General features: G+C 58.4%; 8 protein-coding genes across 8 annotated transcripts; 3 read left to right on the top strand and 5 right to left on the bottom strand.

Annotated features, from left to right (window-relative positions):
- Window positions 1-192: 192 nt before the first annotated feature.
- Window positions 193-1,602, bottom strand: BXZ73DRAFT_36510 (uncharacterized protein; the record flags this gene model as incomplete). Its single annotated transcript, XM_048017886.1, has 9 exons — window positions 193-328; window positions 389-417; window positions 456-531; window positions 630-843; window positions 956-1,001; window positions 1,057-1,154; window positions 1,204-1,267; window positions 1,328-1,494; window positions 1,569-1,602. Coding segments are annotated over 9 exons (864 nt in total), but the record flags the coding sequence as incomplete, so codon positions are not given.
- A 2,063-nt stretch (window positions 1,603-3,665) lies between these two features.
- Window positions 3,666-6,534, bottom strand: BXZ73DRAFT_45522 (uncharacterized protein; the record flags this gene model as incomplete). Its single annotated transcript, XM_048019525.1, has 13 exons — window positions 3,666-3,712; window positions 3,800-3,824; window positions 3,974-4,994; window positions 5,059-5,156; window positions 5,216-5,377; window positions 5,429-5,493; window positions 5,543-5,629; window positions 5,681-5,697; window positions 5,974-6,067; window positions 6,118-6,144; window positions 6,198-6,270; window positions 6,329-6,430; window positions 6,481-6,534. The coding sequence occupies 13 exons, from the start codon at window positions 6,532-6,534 to the stop codon at window positions 3,666-3,668; spliced, it is 1,872 nt and encodes a 623-aa protein (XP_047878775.1).
- A 2,247-nt stretch (window positions 6,535-8,781) lies between these two features.
- BXZ73DRAFT_100543 (uncharacterized protein) lies at window positions 8,782-11,060 on the top strand (the record flags this gene model as incomplete). The annotated part of the gene is made up of 9 exons (XM_048014607.1): window positions 8,782-8,806; window positions 9,335-9,501; window positions 9,564-9,725; window positions 9,798-9,892; window positions 10,021-10,161; window positions 10,213-10,264; window positions 10,323-10,363; window positions 10,425-10,977; window positions 11,037-11,060. 9 exons carry the CDS (start codon window positions 8,782-8,784, stop codon window positions 11,058-11,060), a joined length of 1,260 nt encoding a protein of 419 aa, XP_047878774.1.
- An 806-nt stretch (window positions 11,061-11,866) lies between these two features.
- On the top strand, window positions 11,867-14,666 carry BXZ73DRAFT_89521 (polysaccharide lyase family 8 protein; the record flags this gene model as incomplete). The annotated part of the gene is made up of 8 exons (XM_048025313.1): window positions 11,867-12,153; window positions 12,205-12,317; window positions 12,380-12,582; window positions 12,637-13,131; window positions 13,184-13,227; window positions 13,276-13,525; window positions 13,574-13,664; window positions 13,714-14,666. 8 exons carry the CDS (start codon window positions 11,867-11,869, stop codon window positions 14,664-14,666), a joined length of 2,436 nt encoding a protein of 811 aa, XP_047878773.1.
- An 800-nt stretch (window positions 14,667-15,466) lies between these two features.
- Window positions 15,467-16,631, bottom strand: BXZ73DRAFT_28803 (uncharacterized protein; the record flags this gene model as incomplete). The annotated part of the gene is made up of 7 exons (XM_048017764.1): window positions 15,467-15,521; window positions 15,583-15,623; window positions 15,687-15,738; window positions 15,791-15,969; window positions 16,081-16,149; window positions 16,222-16,383; window positions 16,446-16,631. Coding segments are annotated over 7 exons (744 nt in total), but the record flags the coding sequence as incomplete, so codon positions are not given.
- A 1,342-nt stretch (window positions 16,632-17,973) lies between these two features.
- BXZ73DRAFT_89520 (uncharacterized protein) lies at window positions 17,974-19,189 on the bottom strand (the record flags this gene model as incomplete). The annotated part of the gene is made up of 7 exons (XM_048025312.1): window positions 17,974-18,164; window positions 18,377-18,575; window positions 18,640-18,680; window positions 18,749-18,778; window positions 18,838-18,902; window positions 18,960-19,111; window positions 19,178-19,189. The coding sequence occupies 7 exons, from the start codon at window positions 19,187-19,189 to the stop codon at window positions 17,974-17,976; spliced, it is 690 nt and encodes a 229-aa protein (XP_047878771.1).
- Window positions 19,190-19,557: 368 nt separating this feature from the next.
- On the top strand, window positions 19,558-20,911 carry BXZ73DRAFT_100540 (uncharacterized protein; the record flags this gene model as incomplete). Its single annotated transcript, XM_048014606.1, has 4 exons — window positions 19,558-19,682; window positions 19,748-20,376; window positions 20,438-20,775; window positions 20,840-20,911. The coding sequence occupies 4 exons, from the start codon at window positions 19,558-19,560 to the stop codon at window positions 20,909-20,911; spliced, it is 1,164 nt and encodes a 387-aa protein (XP_047878770.1).
- A 405-nt stretch (window positions 20,912-21,316) lies between these two features.
- Window positions 21,317-23,972, bottom strand: BXZ73DRAFT_89519 (polysaccharide lyase family 8 protein; the record flags this gene model as incomplete). Its single annotated transcript, XM_048025311.1, has 9 exons — window positions 21,317-21,442; window positions 21,470-22,287; window positions 22,339-22,429; window positions 22,478-22,727; window positions 22,783-22,826; window positions 22,886-23,380; window positions 23,442-23,644; window positions 23,719-23,831; window positions 23,929-23,972. 9 exons carry the CDS (start codon window positions 23,970-23,972, stop codon window positions 21,317-21,319), a joined length of 2,184 nt encoding a protein of 727 aa, XP_047878769.1.
- Between the last annotated feature and the right edge of the window lie 175 nt (window positions 23,973-24,147).

Genomic DNA, 24,147 nt, shown 5'->3' with positions numbered 1-24,147 from the left:
CTAAGTCTAGCGCTCTGTCCGCATCCGGTGCCGCATTTCCCCCGCTTCAAGGAGCCCTTTCCTAAGCGGATCTCTTAGATCTTGTGGGGGTTCCATAGGCGAGTATGGCGTCCGCTCTGACGGGTCCTGCCGCTCGTGTTCTCGTCGACGTCCGGGCATGAACGCGCTGTCGAAGAGCGTCCACGGTCCGAGGGTGGCGCCCATGTTGCCGACGATCGCTGAGACCGTCGTCTCTTGAATCGTGGTCGTCGGATCCGCGGGGTCGCTGTCTTGGTAGTAGAGGCCTCGGAGGTCGAGCATGAAGCGGGAATGAAAGATCACGACAAGGCTGGGGAAGGAGATCCGGTTGGTGTCAATGGGAAGACGTTCAGAGCCCAACAGAACGTACACATCACCGAAGTACGCCCAAACAAGGAGCTGACCAAAGCAACCAACATCGGATTCAAACGCGGCACGAAGGATAATTCGTGGTGACGCACCGAGTCTACGATGTTAGAAATCATGGTCGCGACCTGAATGAGAGTAAGAATGCTGACTACCCGTTAGCACATCTCGTTCAGCGAACATAACGAAATGGCATACAGGAAGTACACAGTCCCTGGAAGGCGCCTCATCAGAATTGTTAAGACCTAACAAACGGCATCAGCTTACCGTCCACAAGAAATAATGACGACACGGTGGTGCGGATCCCTAAGCGAGCCATGTCGCGATGTACGTTGAAGGTCTTCCTCCATGTAAGGGCAATGACGATGAGATCAGCGGCGATCGTGGTCGTCTCAGAAGCAACGATGACTGCGGAATATAAGGCGTCAGTAGTCATGGCAAATTCGCCGACGTTCATTCCTTACGGCTAATTAATTGGCGTTAGGGGAGCTTCAAGGATAGGAGTAAGCAGTCAGAATAACGTACAAGGTCCACGTCTCATGGGTAAGACCGTGATAAATGTATAGGCAACCGTAAGGTAAGCCTCCTTGAACGGCGGTGTACCTGGTGCTTTCATACTACACGTTTCTGGTCAGCAGCTATCTTTTCGACACTCGTAAGAACAAGACGTACAATAGTGAGAATTGGCTTCACGAGGGAAAGAGGAGCGATGACCAGGAGTGGTCTCCAATCCAAACAAGTGACCCCATAGCCTCTTAGAATCGTGAACGCTGGCGACGATGACGTCAGAACGGTCGTGAAAGGGCACTGTACACTCACCAGCAAACGCGAAGTAGTTCGTGACCAGCAGGACATCGTCTCCGCGAGTGATCCTATGACATGTCTAAGATAGACGGATGCTGAGCTCTTCTTTCCCGCACACGATCGGCATAATGAAACTCACCGCGTTGCTCACCGTCCAGCTGAGCACCTCTGAGACGAAGAACGCCCTCGCTAGAGCGGCGCTATACCGCGTGAGGAGGAAAACGACCGTCGCACCCGTGAACCTCCGCTGCCACATGCGCTGAACCTCGAGTCCAAGGGTCAGCAAAATATCGAGCCACAACAACGCTTCATATAAACACGCGGCGCGCGGCCATCCGTCAGACCCCACGTGTTTGAGAGCCACGGCGTTAGAAGCTCACTTGATGACGCCAGGACACAGTAATTCGCGGCGATTCTTGCCGCCGCCGCTCCGACTGGGTTGGAGTCTGGAGAGCTAGTCCGAACAGACGTCGTCGCGATCAGCCTCTAACTGTGTCCAGACAAGCGACGGATGCATGGACTCACAAGTTTGGGTACGCGGACGCGACGTCCGAAAGAGTGTCCACTGAAAACACCTTCAAACCTGCGACCATCGCGGGCCGGTAAACTGTGACGTGGCACGGGGACGAGTACTGACAGCGATTCAGCTCGGATGATAGGCGTTGTCGAATTCGGAACCTGGAGCGACCTGCGAACGAAGGTCAGTGCTGCGTGGTTGTTATAATGCAATAGCTGCGCGAACATCAGGGCGGATTGCTTTGTACTTGTTGCGACATGACATCTGCCCACGAAGAATCGTGCACTGGCTGGACGGTGGAAGCGGTTTGCGGTCTCGAGGGCAGGCTCTGGCAGACGTGGGACGCGTGCGGTCGTAACACACGATGGGAGATAAGCCGTATGCAATGGGGGACAGGTAGAATGGTGGGATGTTGGAAATTCGGAGCTTGGTCAGGGCGCGACGAATCATGGGCGAGTGAAGCATAGATTACAAGGCAGACGATGCCACGGTGCAAGGACAGCCTCTGTACCGCTTCAGCGCTTCTTGACGTTCTGTCCACTGAGCTCAGAGGATGTGAACTCATTTGACTGGAGGATAAATAGAAAGCCATTAGTATACAGGCGAGTGGATGAACTGCAGTGGGGGGTCTTTACCAAAGAATGCTGGGGGCGAATCCTAGTACCAAGTTTGGCCCTCGGGGCTGTGTACTCGTGGTGTATGTGGAAAGATGCCTCGAGGCACGCGCCAACGGAGGTTGCATTGAGCTTCGTCGCCCTGGGTTCCTAGTCGACGGCCTCCCGCGGGCCGCGAATACAACGCCTTCTTGTCAAGCCTGAGGCTTCGGAGCCGTGAACAAACCTAACCTGGGCAACGAGAGCCGTTAGTCTCATAAGACTTCGAGAACATGACCCGTACCTCTCAGCTCACATTTTTTTCGATGCAGAGCGTTGAAAGAGCCTAGATAATCGCAATTGTGGCACGACCTAATACATAACGGGTTCTCCATAAACGAAGCAACAGAGTTCGACTGAGCAAGCAATCCAATCGACAGATCTAATGTACAACAGCAACAATACAAGACAAGAGACCGGGGGTAGTACTAGGGGAGCATCGACGTAGTGAAGCATATGTACATCGAACAAACGCAAACGCAACTGGGATAGATGGATGAGATGCCAATAGATAACGTACGTTCCGCAAAGTTTGGGAATGAAGCAGGCGTGATGACCTCTCCATGGGGTAGATGACTGCAGCGGATGACGGCGACGGATGGTGGAAGCGGGGGCGGCGGGGAGTGCGCAGCGAGGTCGTGGCTAAAGATAGGGTCGACAACAAGGAGTGGTGGTACAGGAGAGCGTCGTGACGTGTCGTAAACCCTAGCCACGGCGAAACGTGGTCAAGGTATCAGGGTATGGATTCCCGGTACACTCCACCAGGTGGTGGTATTTGGAGTGGTGTCGAGGTATGAGGGAATAAGCGAGGGTAAGGTGTGGAGGCGAACCGGTACAGCGTGTCGATCGACGACAGGAGCGAAAGCAGGCAAGTGAAAGTGGACAGCAGTGATGACGGTGATGAGTAGGCGACAGAGGGACAGGGAATGCGGGCCCGTTCGAGTGTGGTCGGCGTGGGAGTACTATGGCGAGAGAGTTGAGGTCGAGATGTCGACTTCATGGTGGATGGAGAAGCGATGTCCAGTGTCCCGACCAGACGATCTTCGCGGAATCGAGGTGCACCGGAATGGGGAACTGTGGGCCATTGAGAGAGCGAGGTGAACTGAGGCCAAAGAAACTTTGTTGCAATCTCGGAAGCGTGACGACGGCCGCCGGTCCACACAAGACATGCGTGGCGATGCTGCAAGACCCGCATGGTCTCCAGCACTGCCCGCTACAGCGCGCGATGGCAGTCGTGACGTGTTGATCCGAGACCACAGAGGGCGGAATGCCGTATGCCGTAGATGGTACCAGGTGTTCGTGCGAGGTCACCGAGGCTGGGGAAGCTCTGGATGCGGGGGCAAGTCGACCAAATCTGCGAGGGGAACGACGACGGCCATGTCAATATCACGAATCATTCCCAGCCATATGGCGTAACCGCAAGAAGCGGCAAAGCACTCACCGATCGGTGATGTGAAGTTGACTAGCTGCGGGAGGAAAGCACATGCATTGCCATCAGCATCTGAGTACTGAATGACCGGAGGCGTCTGCAGCCGCACCGGTCCGCATGGGCACAATGATGCATACCCCGCCACTCCCAGCTAGCACATGCACGAGCTGTTGAAAAGAGACTCACATATGGATGTAGCGTTGATGCCCCACCACCTTGCCCTCTCCACCCCGACCCTCCTACCCCATGCCCGTGTCCAACGACGGGTGCCCCAGGTCCCGGGTTCAAGTTCACTAAGTTCATCGACACTCCCGACCCGACAACCGGAGGCGCGTCTGGGCTGATGTTCGCGATGAGATGAAGACTAGCCCGTTGCGTGTTCGCGCCACCAGTAAGTCGGCGTTCTTCCCAGTCCCATGTTCGCCGCTTCGACTTGACGTCTGTTGTGGCCTGAGTAGAAGGGACGAGGGGTTCGGTATGTGCGCGAAGTTGTGGGCTTGAGTGGACGTGGTGGAAAGGGCGCTTTTGGGGAGGGTGTGCCGTATCAGGGGCGACGGAATCTTGGTACGGTGGTGCTCGTTCTTCCTCATCCTCTGCACCTTCGGCCCTCCCATCGTCCGGTTCCTTCCCTCTCCGTTCCCCCTCCTCCACTTCCTCCAGTCTCCGTGCCTCGTCTTCATCCTCTTCCGCGAGGGTGTGTGGCGTGTGTTTCGACCTCCTGCTCCCTCTTCTGGACGCCCTCTTCTGCATTGCTTGCATCGCGCTGAAACTCGTCGTGTGTTCTTCACTACCATCCTCGGCTGAGTACGGCGCGGGCGAGTCATAGATCGACTCTCGTGGGGAATACGCGCTGAGACTGTGTGGATACAGGCTTGGCTCCGTCTCCCATCCGCTCATCCCCGTCGTGGTGTAAGCGGTGGTCCTACCCGTGACGCTGACGCGGAAGCCGTTGGCATGTGCGTACGCAGCCAGGTGCGCTGGTAGTATGGATTGCGCTGCAGAGTGCATAACACGCACTCCGCCGGGCATCCCGTGCTCAGTTGGGGTTATGGGCGAGCCTTTGGGAGAGACGGGGACGGAGTTGGACACCTTCGGCTTGTAACCTGCTTCGCGAACGATCGAGCGAGGAAAGAAGATGAGGAGGGTGATCATGGAGGAGACAATGCAGCCGATGCCTGAGATCATCTGTAGGGTGTCCGTAACAAATCTAAGAGGACGTCGTTGGGTCAGAGGGTGTGAAAAGACGGGACAGTAAAACACGCTTTACATACAGGTTATGGTTGATCGAATGGGAGTGGCCAACGATTCCATCCAGCGCGAGGATCAACAAGGGGATTGTGAAGAGGAAACGGAAGACTACTCTTGCTTGCTGTGAACAGTGACTTCAGTAAGTAAGGTTACGAGAGGAGACACAGTAGATTAACACACATTGAGCTGATAGAATGTTGCCAGCCTGACAACAACGGTCGGGTCAGCACCTTCGATCTTGACATGTCTGATGAACTTCGGGAACCGCCAAAGCACGTAAAGGAAGGCGACGGTGGTGGATGTCGAGCCGGCCGAGCCAACGAGGAAGATGTAAGCATCGCACTGCCCGTATGTTAGCGAAGGGCCTGCGTATACAACCACTTCTATATTTACCGTAACAAGATCATTCCTAGTGATGAGAGCCGTGAGAGGCATCCCAATCACCGCAACGATGCTCCCTGTTCGGCTGTGAGTGTGGGTGAAAACGTTCGTAGCGATGCTTCGCACCTAAGTACCACAGCCTGTACTCCCAGCTCGAGAACCACGCCTCCTTGTGGGGTTTTTGATGCAGCAGGTAGAGCCAGAACGCGAGCTCTGTAAAGAGATGTGAGTGATGGACAACTGCAGGAAGATGAATCGACGCACCTTCGAGATGGGTAACCCTGACGGCGTGAATAACGGCGTCAGCATCAAGCACGGGAAGTAGCGAAATCGCAGGGATGATTCAGTACGCCACCGCGACATCCTCGCTATACGATGCGGGAGTCCGACCTAAAGAATACAGAGTTCATAGCACATGATGCAGGGCGATATGGTTGGTGCATTATACAAGGACGTGAACACTCTTGGAAGGCGCGAGCAGGAACGAGGGTGATGGGGAGAGAGAGAAAGGGCGCGTACAGCATCTCCTTGTGTAATACGCAAGAGATGCTACTCACATTTCAAGAGCCCAGGCAAAACTAAAAACGAACTGAAGAGGCAGCACCCAGCTGATGTTCTCAGGTCGGTAGAAATCGATGGGAACGGGAATGACTGTATACAGTTGAGATGTTTTCGCGTGATACTCAGGATTTGAAACTTACTCGCGCCGCCGGGTCCTACTGTGTATCCTGTGTGCACACATATAGTCAGCTGGATCGAGATGAATGGGTCAGACACGCACCTTCGCGGACCTTAATGACCGTCATGCCAACACTGTATATTGCTAGCAGTGGTACCGCGCTCACATACGAGTACTTAGAGGGCGGTATCGTTCAGCAAAGAACTCAGACGACACAGGCGATTAGAACATACGGTCATGACGCGCTTGAAGGCACCTGGCTGGCGGCCTGCAGACCAACGAAGGCACTTGAAGCGGTCGTACGCCCAAAGATGGTGGATAATGAAAACGAGAAACTGAGGGGAAATCAGCATACATGCATGATATATGGGGGGCGCAAACGCACGAGAATGGAAAGGAAGGACCAGAGCGAGAACGCGCTGGCGGAAGCGTTACTCATGGTGTGGGCGAGAAAAGGCGGAGCACCCGCTGGGGGCGTAAGGGCAGACGAGAGGGAGGTGGTAGTGGCGAAGAGGCAAAAACACTGGCTGGGAGGGTGGCATTGGCGGGACAGGAGCAAAGCAAATGCCTGCGTCCGTGGGCGCCAAGCTCTTACATAGCTTCGCCCGTGGGATTCCAATATTCAATTCTGTCGGTGGGGCCGCGCGCCCATCCGAGCAGAGCCTACAAGCAGCTACGGACAACTGCGTCTGGCTGTTCGGTCTTACTCTTGCATAAACACCATCGGTCCTGCAGCCCTCAGGGAGCTCATCACGCCCTCGACCCCACTGCTTCAAGTCTATTTACGGGTGATGGAATGACGGTTGTTTTACGGCGGCTATTCCGTCGCCCACATCACGAGAACATCTATCTGTCATCAGCTGCCCCGAACATCAATCCTGAAGGCGTGAACGTTGAAAGTTGGACGTTGAACATTGAACACTTCTGTCTTGCTTTCCCGTGAGCTCTTGGTGAGCTCGTCTTCGCGTGCGGTCTGCGCGGGTCTCGTCGTTCAACGTAACGTTCAATGCTTTTTTTTCAGACCGAGTTGACTTTGGGCGTGTGCTGGAAGCGTCCGTTACCACTCCATGCAATAGCCTATGGCCGCGCACAGGTACATACGGTCACCAAGCATCGCATACACCTGGCAAGGAACGGCAGCGAACGGCATTGATGCGAGACGGAGCCTGGTGAGCTATCTCTGTCAATATTCCGCGCGGTGTGTCCCCAAGCCTCAAGATTCGCAGAAGCGGGACATCTCTGCGGGCGAGTGTCCGTCACCCCCCAGTGCAGCACTGGTCGGGCGAGTGGAAAACCCGCGCTCGCAGGAAGTCGTGCCCTACATATGGGCGCGAGTTGTGGTACTGTTCCCAAGTGTTCCCACCACCACTCCGCGAACGCCGCTGAGCGCTGAATACTGAGTACTGCTGACGTTCCTGAGGTAGGTTCGCGTCCGCGTTGACCGCCTCATTCCATTCAATCCCGACGGGTGGAACACAATGCGCCGTCGCGTATCATTGTCCAGCGCGCATCGGCGCACCCGATCGCCGAGACCAGCTGCTGCTCGTGTGGCCGGGTATCGAGCATGGTCTTCACCGCGGACTCGTCGTCCGCTACAAGGTGAATCATCCCGTACATCCGCTTGGTGACGGACGTGATGCCCAACCCCCCAACCCTGCGTTGTACGAGACCGCATGTCCGCACGCGCGGCCATTGCTGACCAGTAGTCCGTTCGACCGGTACGCGCGAAATGCGGTCACAGTCGGGGTCGCGGAGCTCTTGTCTACCCGATAGTTGTTCACTGGGCTCACATCGGCTTCTGCCACCTGGCGAAGTCCACCTTGCATTGCAATGCTGTCGCCGATGCATGCATGACGTGCCCAAGACGCTCCAACGTGAAAGGTGGGTTTCCCAATGCTGGATCGGCTGTGTTCTCATCACTCGTAACATCTAAGCGTGAGCCAGCAGGTCCTCCAAAACAACAAGAAGGTTCACTGCGGTTCAAACTCCAACGTATCAGCAGTGTTCGGATGTGGCTCAGGGCATAGAACATCCGGGACTCCGAATAAGCCGATTTTTGAGAGTCACGATGCCAATAAATAAGAGACATGCTGCTGCATGAGTAGTGTGTACTCTGAAGCAGATAGCCACGAGACACTATTGAATCAGTGGATCGTGCCCCTTCTGGCGTGACACAATGTGAGAACTTAGAAGGCGACGCCACACGGTAGGTACCAGAGCTAGCGAGATAGGCAAGGTGAGTGAGAATCCCTGAATACAGCACCCAGACTCCGACATGTGAGTTGTGCAGGTGCTTTGAGGTTTTTCAACGGCCCAAACTTCAAATCGGCTGTAGATTGTATCTGAGCTGTAGCCATTGAGCGCGATTATCTATATATTGCCCTCCTAGTGACCATGACCCTGACTATCAATACCCAGCCTAATCTCGGCAGAATTTTTTCACCACCATCCACAGCTAAGTTAAAAGTCCTTGGCCCCCAACCCCGTACCGAGATAACCCTCGGGTCGGCGTCGTTGCGGAGCGCTACTAGCTCTTACGTACAGTCTGGCGCCTCAGGAGTCAGGAGTCAGTTCCTGGGACGCCGGACAGATGCGCCCAACGCCATCCATGTCTTCTGGTGTCACACAGCAACGCCCCCATGTGCCCCTTGCGCGACGTCTTCGAGGGGTAAGAGCAGACTCCAAAATGCGGAACGGAGTGGAGTTCATCGGTATGTGTTATCCTCCAGATGCCACCTCTCAGCTCTGGCACATTCGCTCGCTGATTTCGTCCACATTCCGACTCCCACAATCCAATTCACTACGACGCTGCACAGCCCGATTGTCTATATGGCTCCCTTGGCGTGCTGTCTGCCGTCAACGGCACCATACGCCGCAAGCACCGGAGCGCACCCGCTGATTCTCATCCCGGGACGTCTCACTGCTTTGCCAATGTGGGCGTATCTTGAATGGCACGCAGACACCGGGCTGCTCAAAAGCCTGAGTGCGGGCATCGCAAAAGTGCCAACCCATACGCTGCACACCCCCAAGTAACATATCTGCTCCGCACTACACGGAAATGAGTGTAGACGTCCCCATCGCTGCCTACGAGAGATTGTGAGTCACATTCTCCTGAGGCCGTTCTTCAACTTCGTTGACACTGCTTCGTCCAGGATCTTCGAAAACTATTGCATTGTGGCATCCAGCGGCAAGTCATCTCCACTCTCGTAGAAGACGTGCATGCTCACTCCACCCTCAAGTGCTGCTCTTCTATGACGTTGCGATCACTTTCCAACTGGAGGTCCAGCGTATCTGGCGGCGGAGGCACTCGGGTGCTACGTGGATCTTCCTGTTCATGCGCTATAGTGCCGTCATCGAGCGCGTCTTCTTTATCCTCGAGGTCATGGTGTGGTATTCAACAGACGCAGTGCGTAATCTCCCGACTCTCTTAAGTTCACACGACGCTCACAACAGAGTTTCCATTACTAGGCCTGCGGCGGGATCAATCATACAGATGATACGCTCACCATCTTGAACTACCTCTCCATCGCCGCTTTCACAGCCCTCCGGATATATGCCATATGGCTCCGCGATTGGAGGCCATTGGTCGTAGTGATACCTCTGTCTCTCGTGAGACCTGTGGAATATCTCGTGGGTTTTTCGTTTTCGCTTCTTCGTGCATGACGCATAGCTGACCCCGAAAATCCGACCTTGTAATTCTAGTATATCAGCACCATGAACACGGCTTTACAAGGCGGACCTCTTATTGGCTGTATCAACATGCGATCCCCAGTTGTCAGTAATTTGGTGCTCGCAAAGTGAGTGTCTTATCGCAGCCTCCGATTCAAGCACTTACGCCGCGCCACAGCTGTGAGATCTCCTAACTAAATAGTAAAAGGGTAATTCACAGCACTCATTGTATTTCACCAGTGTCGACGGCTGGCAGAGCAGCGACAATCGCGTGCGATGTGATCCTCATCGTTTTCACTTGGATCAAGACCTTCTCTCTATTGCGAGATTCGAAACGAACGAACATGCGCGACACGATTGCCAAGCCCTTACTGCGCGACGGCACGGCATACTTTCTGTGCGCAAATACCACCCGATGTCCCCAGTTGAACTCTGACGATCACGATAGCATCATTCTCGCCGTTCAGGTCATCACAATAGCCGCAGAATATGCTGCAACCGTGAGCGCTTGCTCCAGGCCTCTCCCCCCGTCCATTCATCTGACCGCGCTGAACTTAGAGCACATCCATCTGGGTCGTCTGGCCGTACTTCGAGCAAGCGTACGCTACCCTCGCTCATCTCCACCCTCTCCCATACTCACGGCATGCCGCGGGTCCGCAGGCTGACGGTCATCTTCTTCTCGCGCTTCATGCTCGACCTCCGTGGCGTCTACTACGCCCCTCAGGGCGAAGGCGCGAACACCTTCCCCGCGCTAGGCGGCAATTGCAATTCGAGCACCTTCTCCGACCTCCACTTCGCCACCCGACCCAGCGCGGACAACGAGACGCACGGCGCGCGCAGCTTCAGTGCGCGGGTCGTGGGCAACATGGGCGCGACGCTCTCAACGACGCTTTGGGATGGCTCGTCCGCGCGCTCGGAGCCGCACCTGCGGACACCGATGAGCGCCGGCCCGCGCGATGACCTCGAGGCGGCGGCGAAGGCAGGGCTGTGGGAGATCGAGGAGGTTGAGCGGGAGGAGTGGCGCGTGCGCGAGGAGGACGGGGACGAGCGGGTGACGTATGCGGTGCACCCGTTCCAGGTCGGCCTAGGAGCGGACTCCGTGCCCCACGGTGCGGAGGGCCGCACCAGAGCTCTTGGCTTCGAGCTGGCGGAGGTGCGCGTGGGGAGGGCGCGATTCGAGGAGCCTATCAGCCCGCAGAGTCCGGAAAGCTCGGTGAGTTTGAGTTTGTTGGACGTCGGCGAAGCAACGTACTGATGGCGTTGAGCTCGCAGAACATGGGATCTAGTGCAGTCTGAACAGAATACCTATACCCTTGTACCCCCTGTAGAGGCCAGCTTTCATGTACCATTTCCCCGAACCCCTGGCCAGGCTTCTAAGGATACACGCTCTGGAAGGATGAGTGCTCTCGGCCTCCGGATTTACTCGTGTTGTCGGCACCTTCGTCCACTCGGCTGAGGTTGTTGATAAGATAGCACTGGAGACTTCTTCGATGAATAAGTCATGTGCCGTTGCCTTGACAACATGACGTCGATCCTGCATGGCTGTACTTCTCGGTTTCCTTGTCTCATCGAAACTGCGCGGCGATTCGGGAGGAGTGGGAAGAACGGCGCGAGCGCCCAGATTGCCCGCAGCCACGTGGGGCTGTTCGTAGCAACGTCCTGGCAGTGGCATGTGCTCGAGTCCATCGGCCGTTACTTACTCTGACTCTGATTCTCTGAAAGAGAAAACATTTCCACCCAAGGTAACTGGACGCAGCATTAGAGTGAACTGATGATGGTAAATTTGAGCTAGCGTTTCAGACTTCAGTCGAGTCTCAGCTGCATCAACGCGATGGCCCCAGTATCACACTGTTCCTGGGTTCGCTCCTGATGGGATGATGTGTATCGACTTCGTCGCGATCGAACAGGATCGAATTTTCCCCCGGCCCCTCGCCTTTGTTTGGTCGGCGTGGCAGCCGGCTGTCCGACTCCTTGCGGTGCGCATGCCTTCCACGATCCCGCCGAATATAGGCCCCGTGCAAGGGTCGCAGCAAGCTTTCTTCTTCCCCTTCTACCTCTCCTTCCTTCCCGTGCTGGTGCTCGGTATCCTCTACTAGGCCACCATGTTCGGTGTCGCGACTCTCGTCGTCTTCCTCTCGCTCTTTTCTTCTCCCGTTCTTTCCACCCCTTCGTTCTACTCTTCTTCCTCTTTTCTCGATTCCATCTTCCCCTCTCATGCACCGCGACACTCCCCCTGGAGCAGGTCCCACCGGCGCACAAGGGCTCCTGCCCTAAGCCAGGACGTCGCCGCGAGGGACGTGAACGCCGACATCAGCACGATGCGCGAGCGCCGCATCGCACTCGACATCGGTGCTATCAACATGACGCTCGTCCCCGGCATTTCATCCTGGTCCGTCCAATTGGCGGTGTCTGAAGACCCGCAGCGCTAATGCTCTCACAGGCTCAGCACCATCGGCGATGACGGCAAGTGGCCCGACTCAGAGATCGACTACACTACTGGCTGCGACGGACGCCGCGCGAACTGGCCCGCGGAGGACCATTGGGTCCGCATCGGTGCGTTCACTGTCTCCGTCGTTTTGCGGCCACAGATTCAAATGAAGTCGTGCGCGTCGCAGAAACCCTCGCGGCGGCCTATCGTGGTGGCGTCCCCGGCGCGGAGAGCTTCGTGAACGACCCCAAGGTGCTCTCCACCGCGTCGCGCGCGATGGACTTCTGGTTCGCGAACGACATGGCGCAGCCCGACTGCCTCGTCAACGGCGGGAAGGGCAGCTGCCCGTGCGGCACGCCCGGCTTCTGGAACTCGAACTGGTTCTCCAACGTGCGTCCGCGCCCTCGCGCTCGTTCACGTGCGCGACCACTCACCCCTCCGCAGGTGATCGGCACCACCGTGCTCGTCGGCGACACCTGCCTCATCCTCGGGAACGACTCCCTGTCGGCCACGCAGTCCGGGAACTGCACCAAGTTCCTCAGCCGCGCGTTCGACGTCTTCGGCTCCGGCAAGAGCTTCCTCGCGGGCGCGAACATCCTCGACATCGCCAAGAGCGGCATCACGCTCGGGATGTTCACCCAGAACGAGGCCGCGATCGCGTCGGGCTACGACCACGTCCACAAGGAGGTCGTCCTCCAAAACAGCCTCCGCGCGGACGGCATCCGCGGCGACGGCAGCTTCGGGCAGCACGAGGGCATCATCTACAACGGCAACTACGGCAAGGACTACGCGAACGACGTGCTCGCGCTCGAGATCGTCGCGGCTAACACGCAGTTCGCGGCGCCGAGCGAGAGCAAGAGCGCGTTCGAGACCCTCGTCGACGGCGACATGTGGATGGTTTACCGGAACGCGCAAACGGGCACCGTTCATTGGGACTTCGTACGTCACAATCAAAGCAGGTCTTTGCTGATCTCGGCTGAATTGGATGCAGAACGTGCTCGGTCGCATGCTCACCTTCACCGTCAACGATGAGCAGTGAGTAATGTACAGTCGTCTCCAGAAACCCCCACTGACGTTGCTTAGGGCGAGCGCAGGCCTGCTGATCAACACGACGTGGATCAACGAGCTCGGCCAGTTCTGGAACTCGGACGCCCTGAACGGTGCTTTCTCCGCGCTCAGCGCCAACACCACGGACGCGAACGTCGGCGCTGTCAAGGGCAACCGTATGTTCTACGCCAACGACTACATGGTGCACCGCGGGCCTGGCTATGTTTCAACGCTCCGCATGTACTCTTCGCGCACGCTCAACACGGAGTGCCTCAACAACCAAAACGTAAGCGGTTCCTCGACCCCCTCGCGACGTGTGCTGACACGCGAGTAGCCCTTCGGGTTCCATTTGTCTGACGGCACACTGTACACCTACCTCGAGGGAGACGAGTACGAGGACATTGCTGGCATGTGGGATTGGAATCGTGCGCGGTCCGCTCCTCTCATCCTGTTTAACTCTAACGCCCCCTCCAGTGATCCCCGGCACGACGACCGACTACAACAACACACCCCTGACCTGCGACACCGCGAGGGTGGCCGGGAAGGAAGACTTTGTCGGCGGCGCCTCAGACGGCACCGTCGGCGCCGCGGCCATGCGCTACACGAACCCGACCACGGGCGCGCTCGCGTTCCAGAAGGCGTGGTTCTTCCTCGACAACGACGTGCAGCACGTCATGCTCTCCAAGCTCGCCGCCTCCGCCTCCTCCGCGCACCCCGTCATCTCCGTCCTCGACCAGAAGCGGCACTCGGGCGACGTCATCCTCGACGGCCAGACGCTCTCCGCAGGCGGCAACTTCAGCAACGCGCGCACGCTCTGGCACGACAACGTCGGGTACGCGTTCCCCGTCGGCGCCCACGTCTCCGTCGACTGGGGCACGCGCACCGGCGACTGGGGCCGCCTCGGCATCTCCGCCGCCGGCGCGCAGTCCGCGGACCTCTTCTCCGCGTGGGTCGGGCACGGCCGCGGCTCGGACGCGGTGCTCGAGGCCCCGATGGCGTACACGGTGTTCCCCGCGACGGCGCGCGACGCGCTGCCGACCAAGGTCGCGGCGTCGCTCACGAACCTTGCCACGGTGCAGAACGACGCGCACGTGAGCGCGGTGTGGGACGCGGGCAGCAAGCTCCTCGCCGCCGTCTTCTGGGACGGCGCGGGCGGGAAGGTGACGTTCACGCCGGGGAGCGGGCAGGCGGCGCTGACGCTGTCCGCGTCCGCGGGCTCGGTGGTGCTGTACCGGATGGACACGGGCGAGGTGATGGTCTCGGACCCCACCCAGACGACGAGCTCGGTGGACGTGACGGTCGCGGCGGCAGCGGGGGGGACGCGGCCGACCGGGTTCGCGAACGGGTCGGACAGCGTGAAGGTGAGCGTGTCGTTGCCTTCGGGCGGCGCCGCGGGACAGAGTGTGTCGAAGAAACTTGGCTCGTGATGTGTATATACTATGTGCACGGACATCAAGTTTAGCAGCATTCTTATTTTATTGTTATTCTTTATTCGCGGATTTTGCTAGAGACGTCCGACACACGCTCACTCTTAGACCCTTTCGCTTCTGGCTCGCAGGCGAATCGAGCACCTTTTGCGGATACCCGGAAGCCTGGAAAAGATTCCGGGTGATACTAAGTGATGGTCCACGGAAGCCGGCCTCGATGCGGAGTAGTAAAAGGGTATATCCTGCTCAGACTGCACTAGCTCCCATGTTCTGCAAACTCAACGCCGTCAGCACGTTGCATCGCCAACGTCCAACAAGCTCAGACTCACCGAGCCCTCCGGCCTCCGTGGGCCCACAGACCCCTCGAACCCCGCATCGGGACACGCCCTCCCCACGCGCACCTCCAGCAGCTCGAAGCCCTCCGCCCCGTGGAGCACGGAGTCCGCCCGGAGGCCGACCTGGAACGGGTGCACCGCATACGTCACCCGCTCGTCCTCGTCCTCCTCACGCACGCGCCACTCCTCCCGCTCGACCTCCTCGATCTCCCACGGCGCCGCCTCGCCGCCGCTCAGGCGCGTCCGCACGTGCGGCTCCGAGTGCGCACTGGACGAGCGGTCCCAGAGCGTCGTCGAGAGCGTCGCGCCCATATTGCCCACGACCCGCGCGCTGAAGCTGAGAGTGCCGCGCGAAGCGCTCTCGGCGTCCGTGCTGGGTTGGGTGGCGAAGTGGAGGTCGGAGAAGGCGCTCGAATTCCCGCCTCGGGCGGGGGAGGTGTGCGCGCCGCCGTCGCCCTGCGGGGCGTAGTAGACGCCCCGGAGGTCGAGCATGAACCGCGAGAAGAAGATGACCGTCAGGCTGCGGACCCGCGGCGTCTGGTGAGTACGGGAGAGGGTGGAGACGGGCGAGGGTAGCGCACGCTTGTTCGAAGTACGGCCAGACGACCCAGATGGATGCGCTCTACGAGATGTTCGGCGCAGTCAGATGGATAGACAGGGGCGAGGCCTGGAGTAAACCGCTCACACTTTCAGTATATTCTGAGACTATGGTGATGACCTGAACGGCGAGAATGATGCTATCGTGATCGTCAGAGTTTAACTGGAGGACGCCGGGTGGGATTTGCGCACAGAAAGTATGCTGTGCCGTCGCGCAGTAAGGGCTTGGCAATTGTGTCGCGCACATTCACTCGTTTCGAATCTCGCAATAGAGAGAAGGTCTTGATCCAAGTTAAAACGATGAGGATCACATCGCACGCGATTGTTGCTGATCTGGCAGCCGTCGAAACTGACGAACTACGATGAGTGCTCTGAAATCAACCCTTTAGTTGGGATATCTCACAGCTGTGGCGCAGCGTAAGTGCTTGATTCGGAGACTGTGATTAAGACACTCACTTTGCGAGCACCAAATCACTGACAACCGGAGATCGCATGTCGATACAGCCAACAAGATGTCCGCCCTGTAATGCCGTGTTCAAGGTGCTGATATACTAGAGTGACGAGGTCGGACTTTCGGGGTCAGCTATGCGTCATGCACGAAGAAGCGAAAACGAAAAACTCACAAGATATTCCACAGGTCTCACGAGAGACAGAGGTATCACTACGACCAATGGCCTCCAATCGCGGAGCCATATGGCATATATCCGGAGGGCTGTGAAAGCGGCGATGGAGAGGTAGTTCAAGATGGTGAGCGTATCATCTGTATGATTGATCCCGCCGCAGGCCTAGCAGTGGAAACTCTGTTGTGAGCGTCGTGTGAACTTAAGAGAGTCGGGAGATTACGCACTGCGTCTGTTGAATACCACACCATGACCTCGAGGATAAAGAAGACGCGCTCGATGACGGCACTATAGCGCATGATCAAGAAGATCCATGTAGCACCCGAGTGCTTCCGCCGCCAGATACGCTGGACCTCCAGTTGGAAAGTGATCGCAACGTCATAGAAGAGCAGCACTTGAGGGTGAAGTGAGCATGCCCGCCTTCTGCGAGAGTGGAGATGACTTGCCGCTGGATGCCACAATGCAATAGTTTTCGAAGATCCTGGACGAAGCAGTGTCAACGAAGTTGAAGAACGGACTGAGAGTGCGACTCACAATCTCTCGTAGGCAGCGATGGGGATGTCTACACTCATGTTCGTGTAGTGCGGAGCAGAGATGTTGCTTGGGGGGTGTGCAGCGCACTTTTGCGATGCCCGCGCGCAGGCTTTTGGGCAGCCCGGTTTAAGAATTGGCAAAGGAATGAGACGTCCCGGGAGGAGAATGAGCGGGTGCGCTCCGGTGTTTGCGGTGTACAGTGCCGTTGACGGCAGAGAGCACGCCGAGGGAGCCAGATAGAGAATCGGGCTGTGCGGTGTCATTAGTAGTGAATTGGATTGTGGGAGACGGAATGTGGACGAAATCAGCGCTCACCGAGCGAATGTGCCGGAGCCGAGAGGTGGCATCCGGAAGACAACACATGCCGATGGTCTCCACTCCGTCCCGCCTTCTGGAGTCTGCTCGCATTCTTCGCAGGCGTCGTGCAAGGAGGGGCCGCATGCCAGGGGCGTTGATGTGCGACACGAGAAGACATGGATGGCGCCGGGCGCGCATCTGTCCAGCATCCGGAGAACTGAGGCACCGGAATGTACGTAATGGCCTGGTCGGCTGTCCGCGGGAAGGGCCGCGGGACGGGTCTCCGCGCCCCCCGAGACGGGCGAGAGCCCATCCCGGTCAACAGTCTACCGCGCGTCTTGCTGCGGTTCAAATTCTCGCCATGCACGCACCTCTCCCTGTCAATATCTAAGTCATCACGGCCATGGCAGTCAATAACGAACCTGTCGCATTCCTCGGTGGCTGCAGCTTGCCAGTGAACACCTGGAACCGAGGTGTCCCCGGTCGTCCCGTTGCGCACCCTGCGCAACTTGCTGTCCTTCACACCGAAGATCTTGAAGGAAGAAAAATGAGTCCTGCGAGCTGTGTGGAACGCGGAGTGAGGGGACCTTCTAACTTCTGTCTGGACATTGAGCGGGCCTGAGGGTTTCGCCGTTGGGCCATCGCAGGACAGACAGTCTCTTCGATGTTCTCAACTTTGCCCGGCTTCCATCTAGGACGCGCACCCATGCGCATATCCCAAGAGACGTATTCTCATGTCGTGCCCAGTCGATCCCATTCCGTCTTTGCTCGTCCATGGCATCCCATCTCGAAACGTTGAATCTTCTGGTTGATTTGATACAAGCGAGGTGCACGAGAGCGATAGAGTACAAGAGTGATCCGTACATACTCGAGAAGCCATCGTCCGTCCAATGCGTAGCATTTCTCCTGACGCCACCGCACCCCTCACGGCAGACTGAGCACGGTCTGCATGAACTGATCGTAGTTGATCTGTACCCATCCGTCGCGGTCCGTGTCGAGGCGCTGGAAGGACTCCGAGATCTGCTTGATCGCGACGCATGCGCGGACGAAGCGGTCGAAGGTGATGCCTTGCGCCTGCGGCGGTGCCCCGTGTGCACCGCTTCGCGGGCCCGAGCCTGGCGCCACGTCTACCCCGTGCGGGTAGACCAGTCAGCGGTGTGCACAGGGAACGATGCCGAGAGAGCGCGCAAAGAGGGAGAACAGCAAGTCATGAACCTCCAGCTGATCAAGGATGCGCGAAGACGTCGCATCTTATCTCAGCTGGCTTGGACGGATCCAGGGGTGGGGAGGGTGGCGCGCAAGCAAATGGTGGAACGAGCGGACTCACCGTACTTGGCCTCAACAAGGCGCAGGAGCTGAGGGGAGAGGTTGTACCCAAACTGGCGGAGCGCCTCGGTGAGCTCGTTCGTGTCGATTGAGCCGGACCGATCGCGGTCAAAGTGGCGGTAGACGTTCTGCCAGTCCTTGATGTACTTCCATAGTCCCGCGAACTCGTGGAAACCGATGGTACCAGAGCGGTCGGTATCCTACAAGGGCCAGGCATGGGCGAGGATGAGATGGCGAAGTAGTGGTTGAGGATGATGAACGTACGAAGATAGTCATGAGCATCTTGACCGTGTCCAGGTCGAAGGCTGGGGATCCAGACCACACTCGCGTTAGCACGAGCTCGCGCACGCGACACCAGCCTGAGGACACTCACGAGTCCAATCTCCGTTGATCAGTGCCTTCTCTACACACGCACAAGCGATCCATGAGCATCCACAACGACCAACGCCACTCGCCACTCACGGAGCTCATGAACAGAGATGTGACCAGATCTGTCGATATCGACGGCCGAGAACCAGCTCCAAAGCCTGGGCATCCACGCATCCAATAAGCAGAGAGTATACATCGGTGACCAAATCACTTACTGAGGGTCCACGCCGGGAGGCGGCCCAGCGGGAGCAGGGGCGAACCCGCCAGGAGCACTACCGTACCCTCCTCCACCGCCGCCGTAGCCTCCACCGCCGTAGCCGCCGCCACCACCTCCATAGCCGCCACCGCTATATTGGGATTGAGGACCCTATCGCAGACGACATGATGGTATCAGGTTGAATGAGAGGGCGGCGCGCCGGGAAAGGAGACGCACTCCGTAAGACATGTCTGTGCGGGCTTCAGACGCCGGGTTCGTGAACAGGGGCTGGGGTGAGGGTAAGAGCGAGAATGAGGAGCGTCGGAACTCACGCGCGCTGGGGCTTTAAGGCGCGCTCGAAGGGAGCAGTACAAGACAAGAAGCACCGGCGGGGGCGGTGGACAGTGCCAAGGGGTGCGGCCGGCAGCGGCGGCACACAGCATGCATCGCCCGGGCCGCCACTCGCCGGTTTGCGTCATCGGCCACAGCGCCCTCTGCGATCGCGTTGGCGCGCACGGATCGCGCGTTTTGCTCCTGGCCACATCATCGACTATATTCGTGAGCTCCTCACATCGTGTAATCACTCCCGGTCGACAAGACTGCGAATATCCACAGGCATGGCCACCGTCGACACCCTTCCCTTTCCTGCCTTCGCGGGCTCCATCCCTTCCGCGGATCGTGCTTCACTGTCAGGACTTTCGGACGTTGCCATTCGCGAATATGTCGTCGCCAAGGCAGAGGAGTACCGCGAGATCGCACTGTCTCTGCTCTCTCTCCACAGCTCAATCGCGCCGATCCATCGCGAAGTTTCCCGGCGGAACTCCTCTCCGAGGTTCTGTCACACTGCTGGCACGACATGCGCAGTGTCCGCCTCATGCACGTCTGCCGTGTCTGGCGCGCGACAGCACTCAAAACCCCGCAACTGTGGGCAGACGCCGCCGCCGCTCCGGGCACCCAGCTCACATTCAACAAGGCCAGGATCGAGGCGCAGTGTCAAGACCGGGAGGAGGGCCGCATCTCGTTTGCGGCTTCCGCGATAAAACTGTCGTCTCCGACACCGCTGCGCCTTAAAATCCATTTTCTCCCCAATACTCTATCCCAGACACTCTCGTCACACAGCTCCCGACTCGTCGATTTGTTGGTTCGCCTCCAAAGCGCCGCCCAGTTCAAGTCTCTGTGCGCACTTCTTGCCAACGGCGTACCCAACCCCACCGTCCTCGGCATCGCGTTTCCCGGATATACAGGGATGTACGGAGAGTGGCTGGCGCCGGGAACCAGAAGCCACTACGACGACATCGACGAGCACGATGACCACAGGAACCTTTCCAAGGAACTCACGAAATGGAGCTCGGGTGTTCAAGGTCTGATCGCGGACACTCCTCGTCTCCAGACCCTCAGATGCGTTCCGATAGATCTCGTATCTCACTTGCCCCACCGTGCGCGACATGTGTATCACTCGCAGTATACCACTTGGAGGCCTTCGTTCGCACGTTGAAGAACACTCCGGACCTCAAGGCCTCATGCGTCTCGATCTGTGCATGGAGAACAGGAGCAATACCCGGCTCAGGCCGGACGATGAAGCACCCGGGTGGGTGGCCAGCCCCGTCGACCTTCCAGCGCTGTGGACGTTGGTATTCAACCTCAACGGCAACATAAACACGGCACAGTACCTGGATCTCATCTCCATCTCGTCTTCCGTCAGCATCAACCTCATGCAAAGCGACCCTGGCCTTTTGCACCTCTACCAAGACCTCCCTTCTCGCCACACCCCGCTCATCCAGTCTCGGGTCCAGTCCGCAAGCACCGTGCACATCTACCACTCTTACGACCGGTGGGTGACCCACACCGCCGTCGGCGGTGGTGGGGACGTACGTTCCAGGCCCTGGGCTATTTGACCAGGAGGAGCTCGAGAAGCTGGTGGACGGGCCGGTCGTCTTTGAGGGGTTCACGTACCAGGAAATCGCTGAGTAGAGTGCGTTCGTGGCGCCTGGGCAGATGGCAGATGGATGCACTTTGTGACTTACTGCGAGCGTTGACTCCCACAGATCAGCCTATTCGGCACGAAGTCACCGATCTGACGCCGGACGTGGGGGTGGAGGTGGAGAACGTCGCCGCCACTGTGCATGTCCGCGCCTGCTGTGCGAAGCTGGTGAGCATGCTCGACCAATGAGCGGTAATGGGATCGCGATTGGAGACACTTCGGCGGGCAGAGCGCAAGGCTGGTGGCGAGCAGCCGTGCGAGCGCGAAGTTGAGACAGAGACAGAGATGGGTGCTGCGAGACACGCTTATTCGACGCTTCATACAGCATTAATTACTTGGTAAGTAAAGTATGAGTACAAGAGACCACAACGTGCCCATTAGTAACCTCGTATAAATCAATTCATCGAGCCCAGAGAGGTCGTAACGCTCCGTCCCGCCACCCCGCCAGACGGCAGCGACACGCTCACCGTCACCTTCGTTTTGCCGTTGAACCCAGCGGGCAGCTTGTTCGCCCCGGCCGCCTCGAGCATCTTGTTCCCCCCGGCCACCTCGAGCGTCACGTCCACGCTGGACAGCGTCTGCGTGGGGTCCGCGACCGTGAGCAGGCCCTTGTCGACCCGGTAGACCACGACCGCGCCCGCCGACGCCGTCACCGTCACCTCCCCGCACCCGGCGAGCGCGAACGTGGCGTTCCCGCCCGCGGCGTCCCAGAAGACGGCCATCGCGACCCGGTGCGTGGCGTCGAACGCGGCGCTCACGCCCGCGTCGTTGCGCACCGTCGTGAGCGCCTTCTCGACCCTCTTCGCCTTCCCCCGGAACGCGCCCTTGTCCGTCGCGGGGAAGACGGTGTACGCGGTGTGCGCCGCGGCGGCGTCCGCGCCTGCGCCGTGCGCGACCCACGCGGAGAAGAGGTCCGCGGACTGCACGCCGGCGGCGGAGATGCCGAGGCGGCCCCAGTCGCCGGCGCGGGTGCCCCAGTCGACGGAGACGTTCGTCCCGTTCGGGAAGGAGTACCCGACGTTGTCGTGCCAGAGCGTGCGGGCGTTGGTGAAGTTGCCGCCGGCGGAGAGCGTCTGGTCGTTGAGGACGACGCTGCCGGAGTGGCGCTTCTGGTCGAGGACGGAGAAGACGGGTGCGCCGGACGCGGAGGAGAGGTTCGAGACCATGACGTGTTGGACGTCGTCGTCGAGGAAGAACCACGCCTTCTGGAAGGAGAGCGCGCCGGTGTACGGGTTCGTGTAGCGCATCGCGGCGGCCCCAATCGTGCCATCCGAGGCGCCACCGACGAAGGCCTCCTTGCCGGCAAATTTAACCTGGCTGCAGTTGAGGAAGGTGTTGTTGTAGTCGGTCGTGATCCCGGGAACCACTGAGTGGAAGACGTCAGAGACTGTAGAGATCACAAATTCCGCCTACGTACGGTTCCAATCCCACATGCCAGCAATGTCCTCGTACTCGCCTCCATCGAGGTAGGTGTACAGGGTACCGTCAGACAAATGGAAGCCGAAGGGCTGCTCGCGTGTCAGCACGCGTCGCGAGGTGGTCAAGGAACAGCTTACGTTTTGGTCGTTGGTGCATTCCGTGTTCAATGTCCGCGAGGAGTACATGCGCAGCGTTGAAACGTAGCCAGAACCACGCTGCACCATGTAGTCGTTGTTATAGAACATGCGGTTCCCTTTCAATGATCCAACATTTGCGTCTTTCGCACTCGAGGTGAGCTGGGTTGCCGCGGAACTGATGACATCTGAGCCCCAGAGCTGACCGAGCTCTCCAAGGAGGGTAGTGTTTATCGAGATGCTCGCAGTCGTCCTGTGCTCCACGTGTTAGTCGCCATGCCATATCCGGTGCCGCATTTGTTACTCACTCCCCATCGGAAACAGCGAAAGAGATCATGCGACCCGTAACGCTCTGTAGCCAAATGAGATGCGCGTCAGAAGAAGCAACAAGACAACAAGCAGACCACGCACAAAGTCCCAGTGCAGAGTGTCGGTGTTGATGTTCTTGTAGATCATCCACAGATTGCCTTCTACAAGCGTCTCGAACGCGCTCCTGCTCTCGCCGCTCGCCGCGAAGTCGGTCCCACCGGCGGTGATCTCGAGCGCGATGACGTCCTCAGAGTAGTCCTTGCCGTAGTTGCCGTTGTAGATGATGCCGTCGTGCTGTCCAAAGCTACCATCGGCACGGATCCCATCGGCCACCGCCTCGTTGTGGACGACGACCTCGGTGTGGATGTGACCAAACGTGTCTTGCACCCCGGTCGTGTTCTCCGCGAGCAGCCCCGCGGCGAGCCCGCACTTGGCGATGTCGAGGATGTTCGCGCCCGCGACGAAGCTCCTGCCGGAGGCAAATGTGCCGAAGCTGCGCATGAGGGTGTTCGTGCAGTTCGCGCGCTGCGTGTCCGAGAGGGTGTCGTTTCCCAACATAAGGCACGTGTCCCCAACAAGCAAAGGCACCCCGATCACCTGTCCGGACGGTGCGGTCAGTCTCTGCATGTACGGTGAGGATAGAGAAGGGGAGCCTCACGTTGGGGAACCAGTTGCCGTTCCAGAAGCCGGGGGTGCCGCACGGACACTTCTTTTTCCCTCCATTGTAGAGGCAGTCGAGGTTGGGCATGTCGTTCGCGAACCAGAAGTCCATCGCGCGTGACGCGGCGGAGAGCACGTTGCTGCTGTTCACGTACGCATCCGCACCGGGTACACCGCCCTGCCATGCGGCCGCGAGGGTTCCTGAAGCACAAAGCGCGTAGCGCGCATACGTCAGATGAGAGGAGCGGGGACGGACGAACGGAGAGAAGACGCACGGATGCGGACCCAGTGGTCCTCCGCGGGCCAGTTCGCGCGGCGTCCGTCGCAGCCGGTGGTGTAGTCGACCTCGGAATCCGGCCATTTACCGTCGTCACCGAGTGTGTCGAGCCTGCTTGAGGTCAGCAATCGGCTCTATGATCGGTGGGAGGGGAGAGAACGTGCCAAGAGTCGATTTCTGGGACCAGCGTGGTGTTGACCCCATTCACCGCGAGCGCAAGGTAACGCGAGCGCATCGTACTAAATTCGGCATCGTCCGTGGCGCGGTCTTGAAATGCCCTGATGGAAGCGCTCCGTCGTTGGTGGGTGAAAGAAGAGTGAACAGCGAGAGGAAGAAGCGAAAGTGAGATAACGAGCGACAAAGGCACAGTCGCCAACATGGCTCGTGAACCTGGAGAGAGAACTAGGGAAGGTGTGGGGGAAGCCAG

Source organism: Epithele typhae, assembly GCF_022376455.1.
Source record: "Epithele typhae strain CBS 203.58 chromosome Unknown BXZ73scaffold_18, whole genome shotgun sequence".
NCBI classification, from domain to species: domain Eukaryota; kingdom Fungi; phylum Basidiomycota; class Agaricomycetes; order Polyporales; family Epitheliaceae; genus Epithele; species Epithele typhae.
This window is presented reverse-complemented; position numbering and strand designations above follow the sequence as displayed.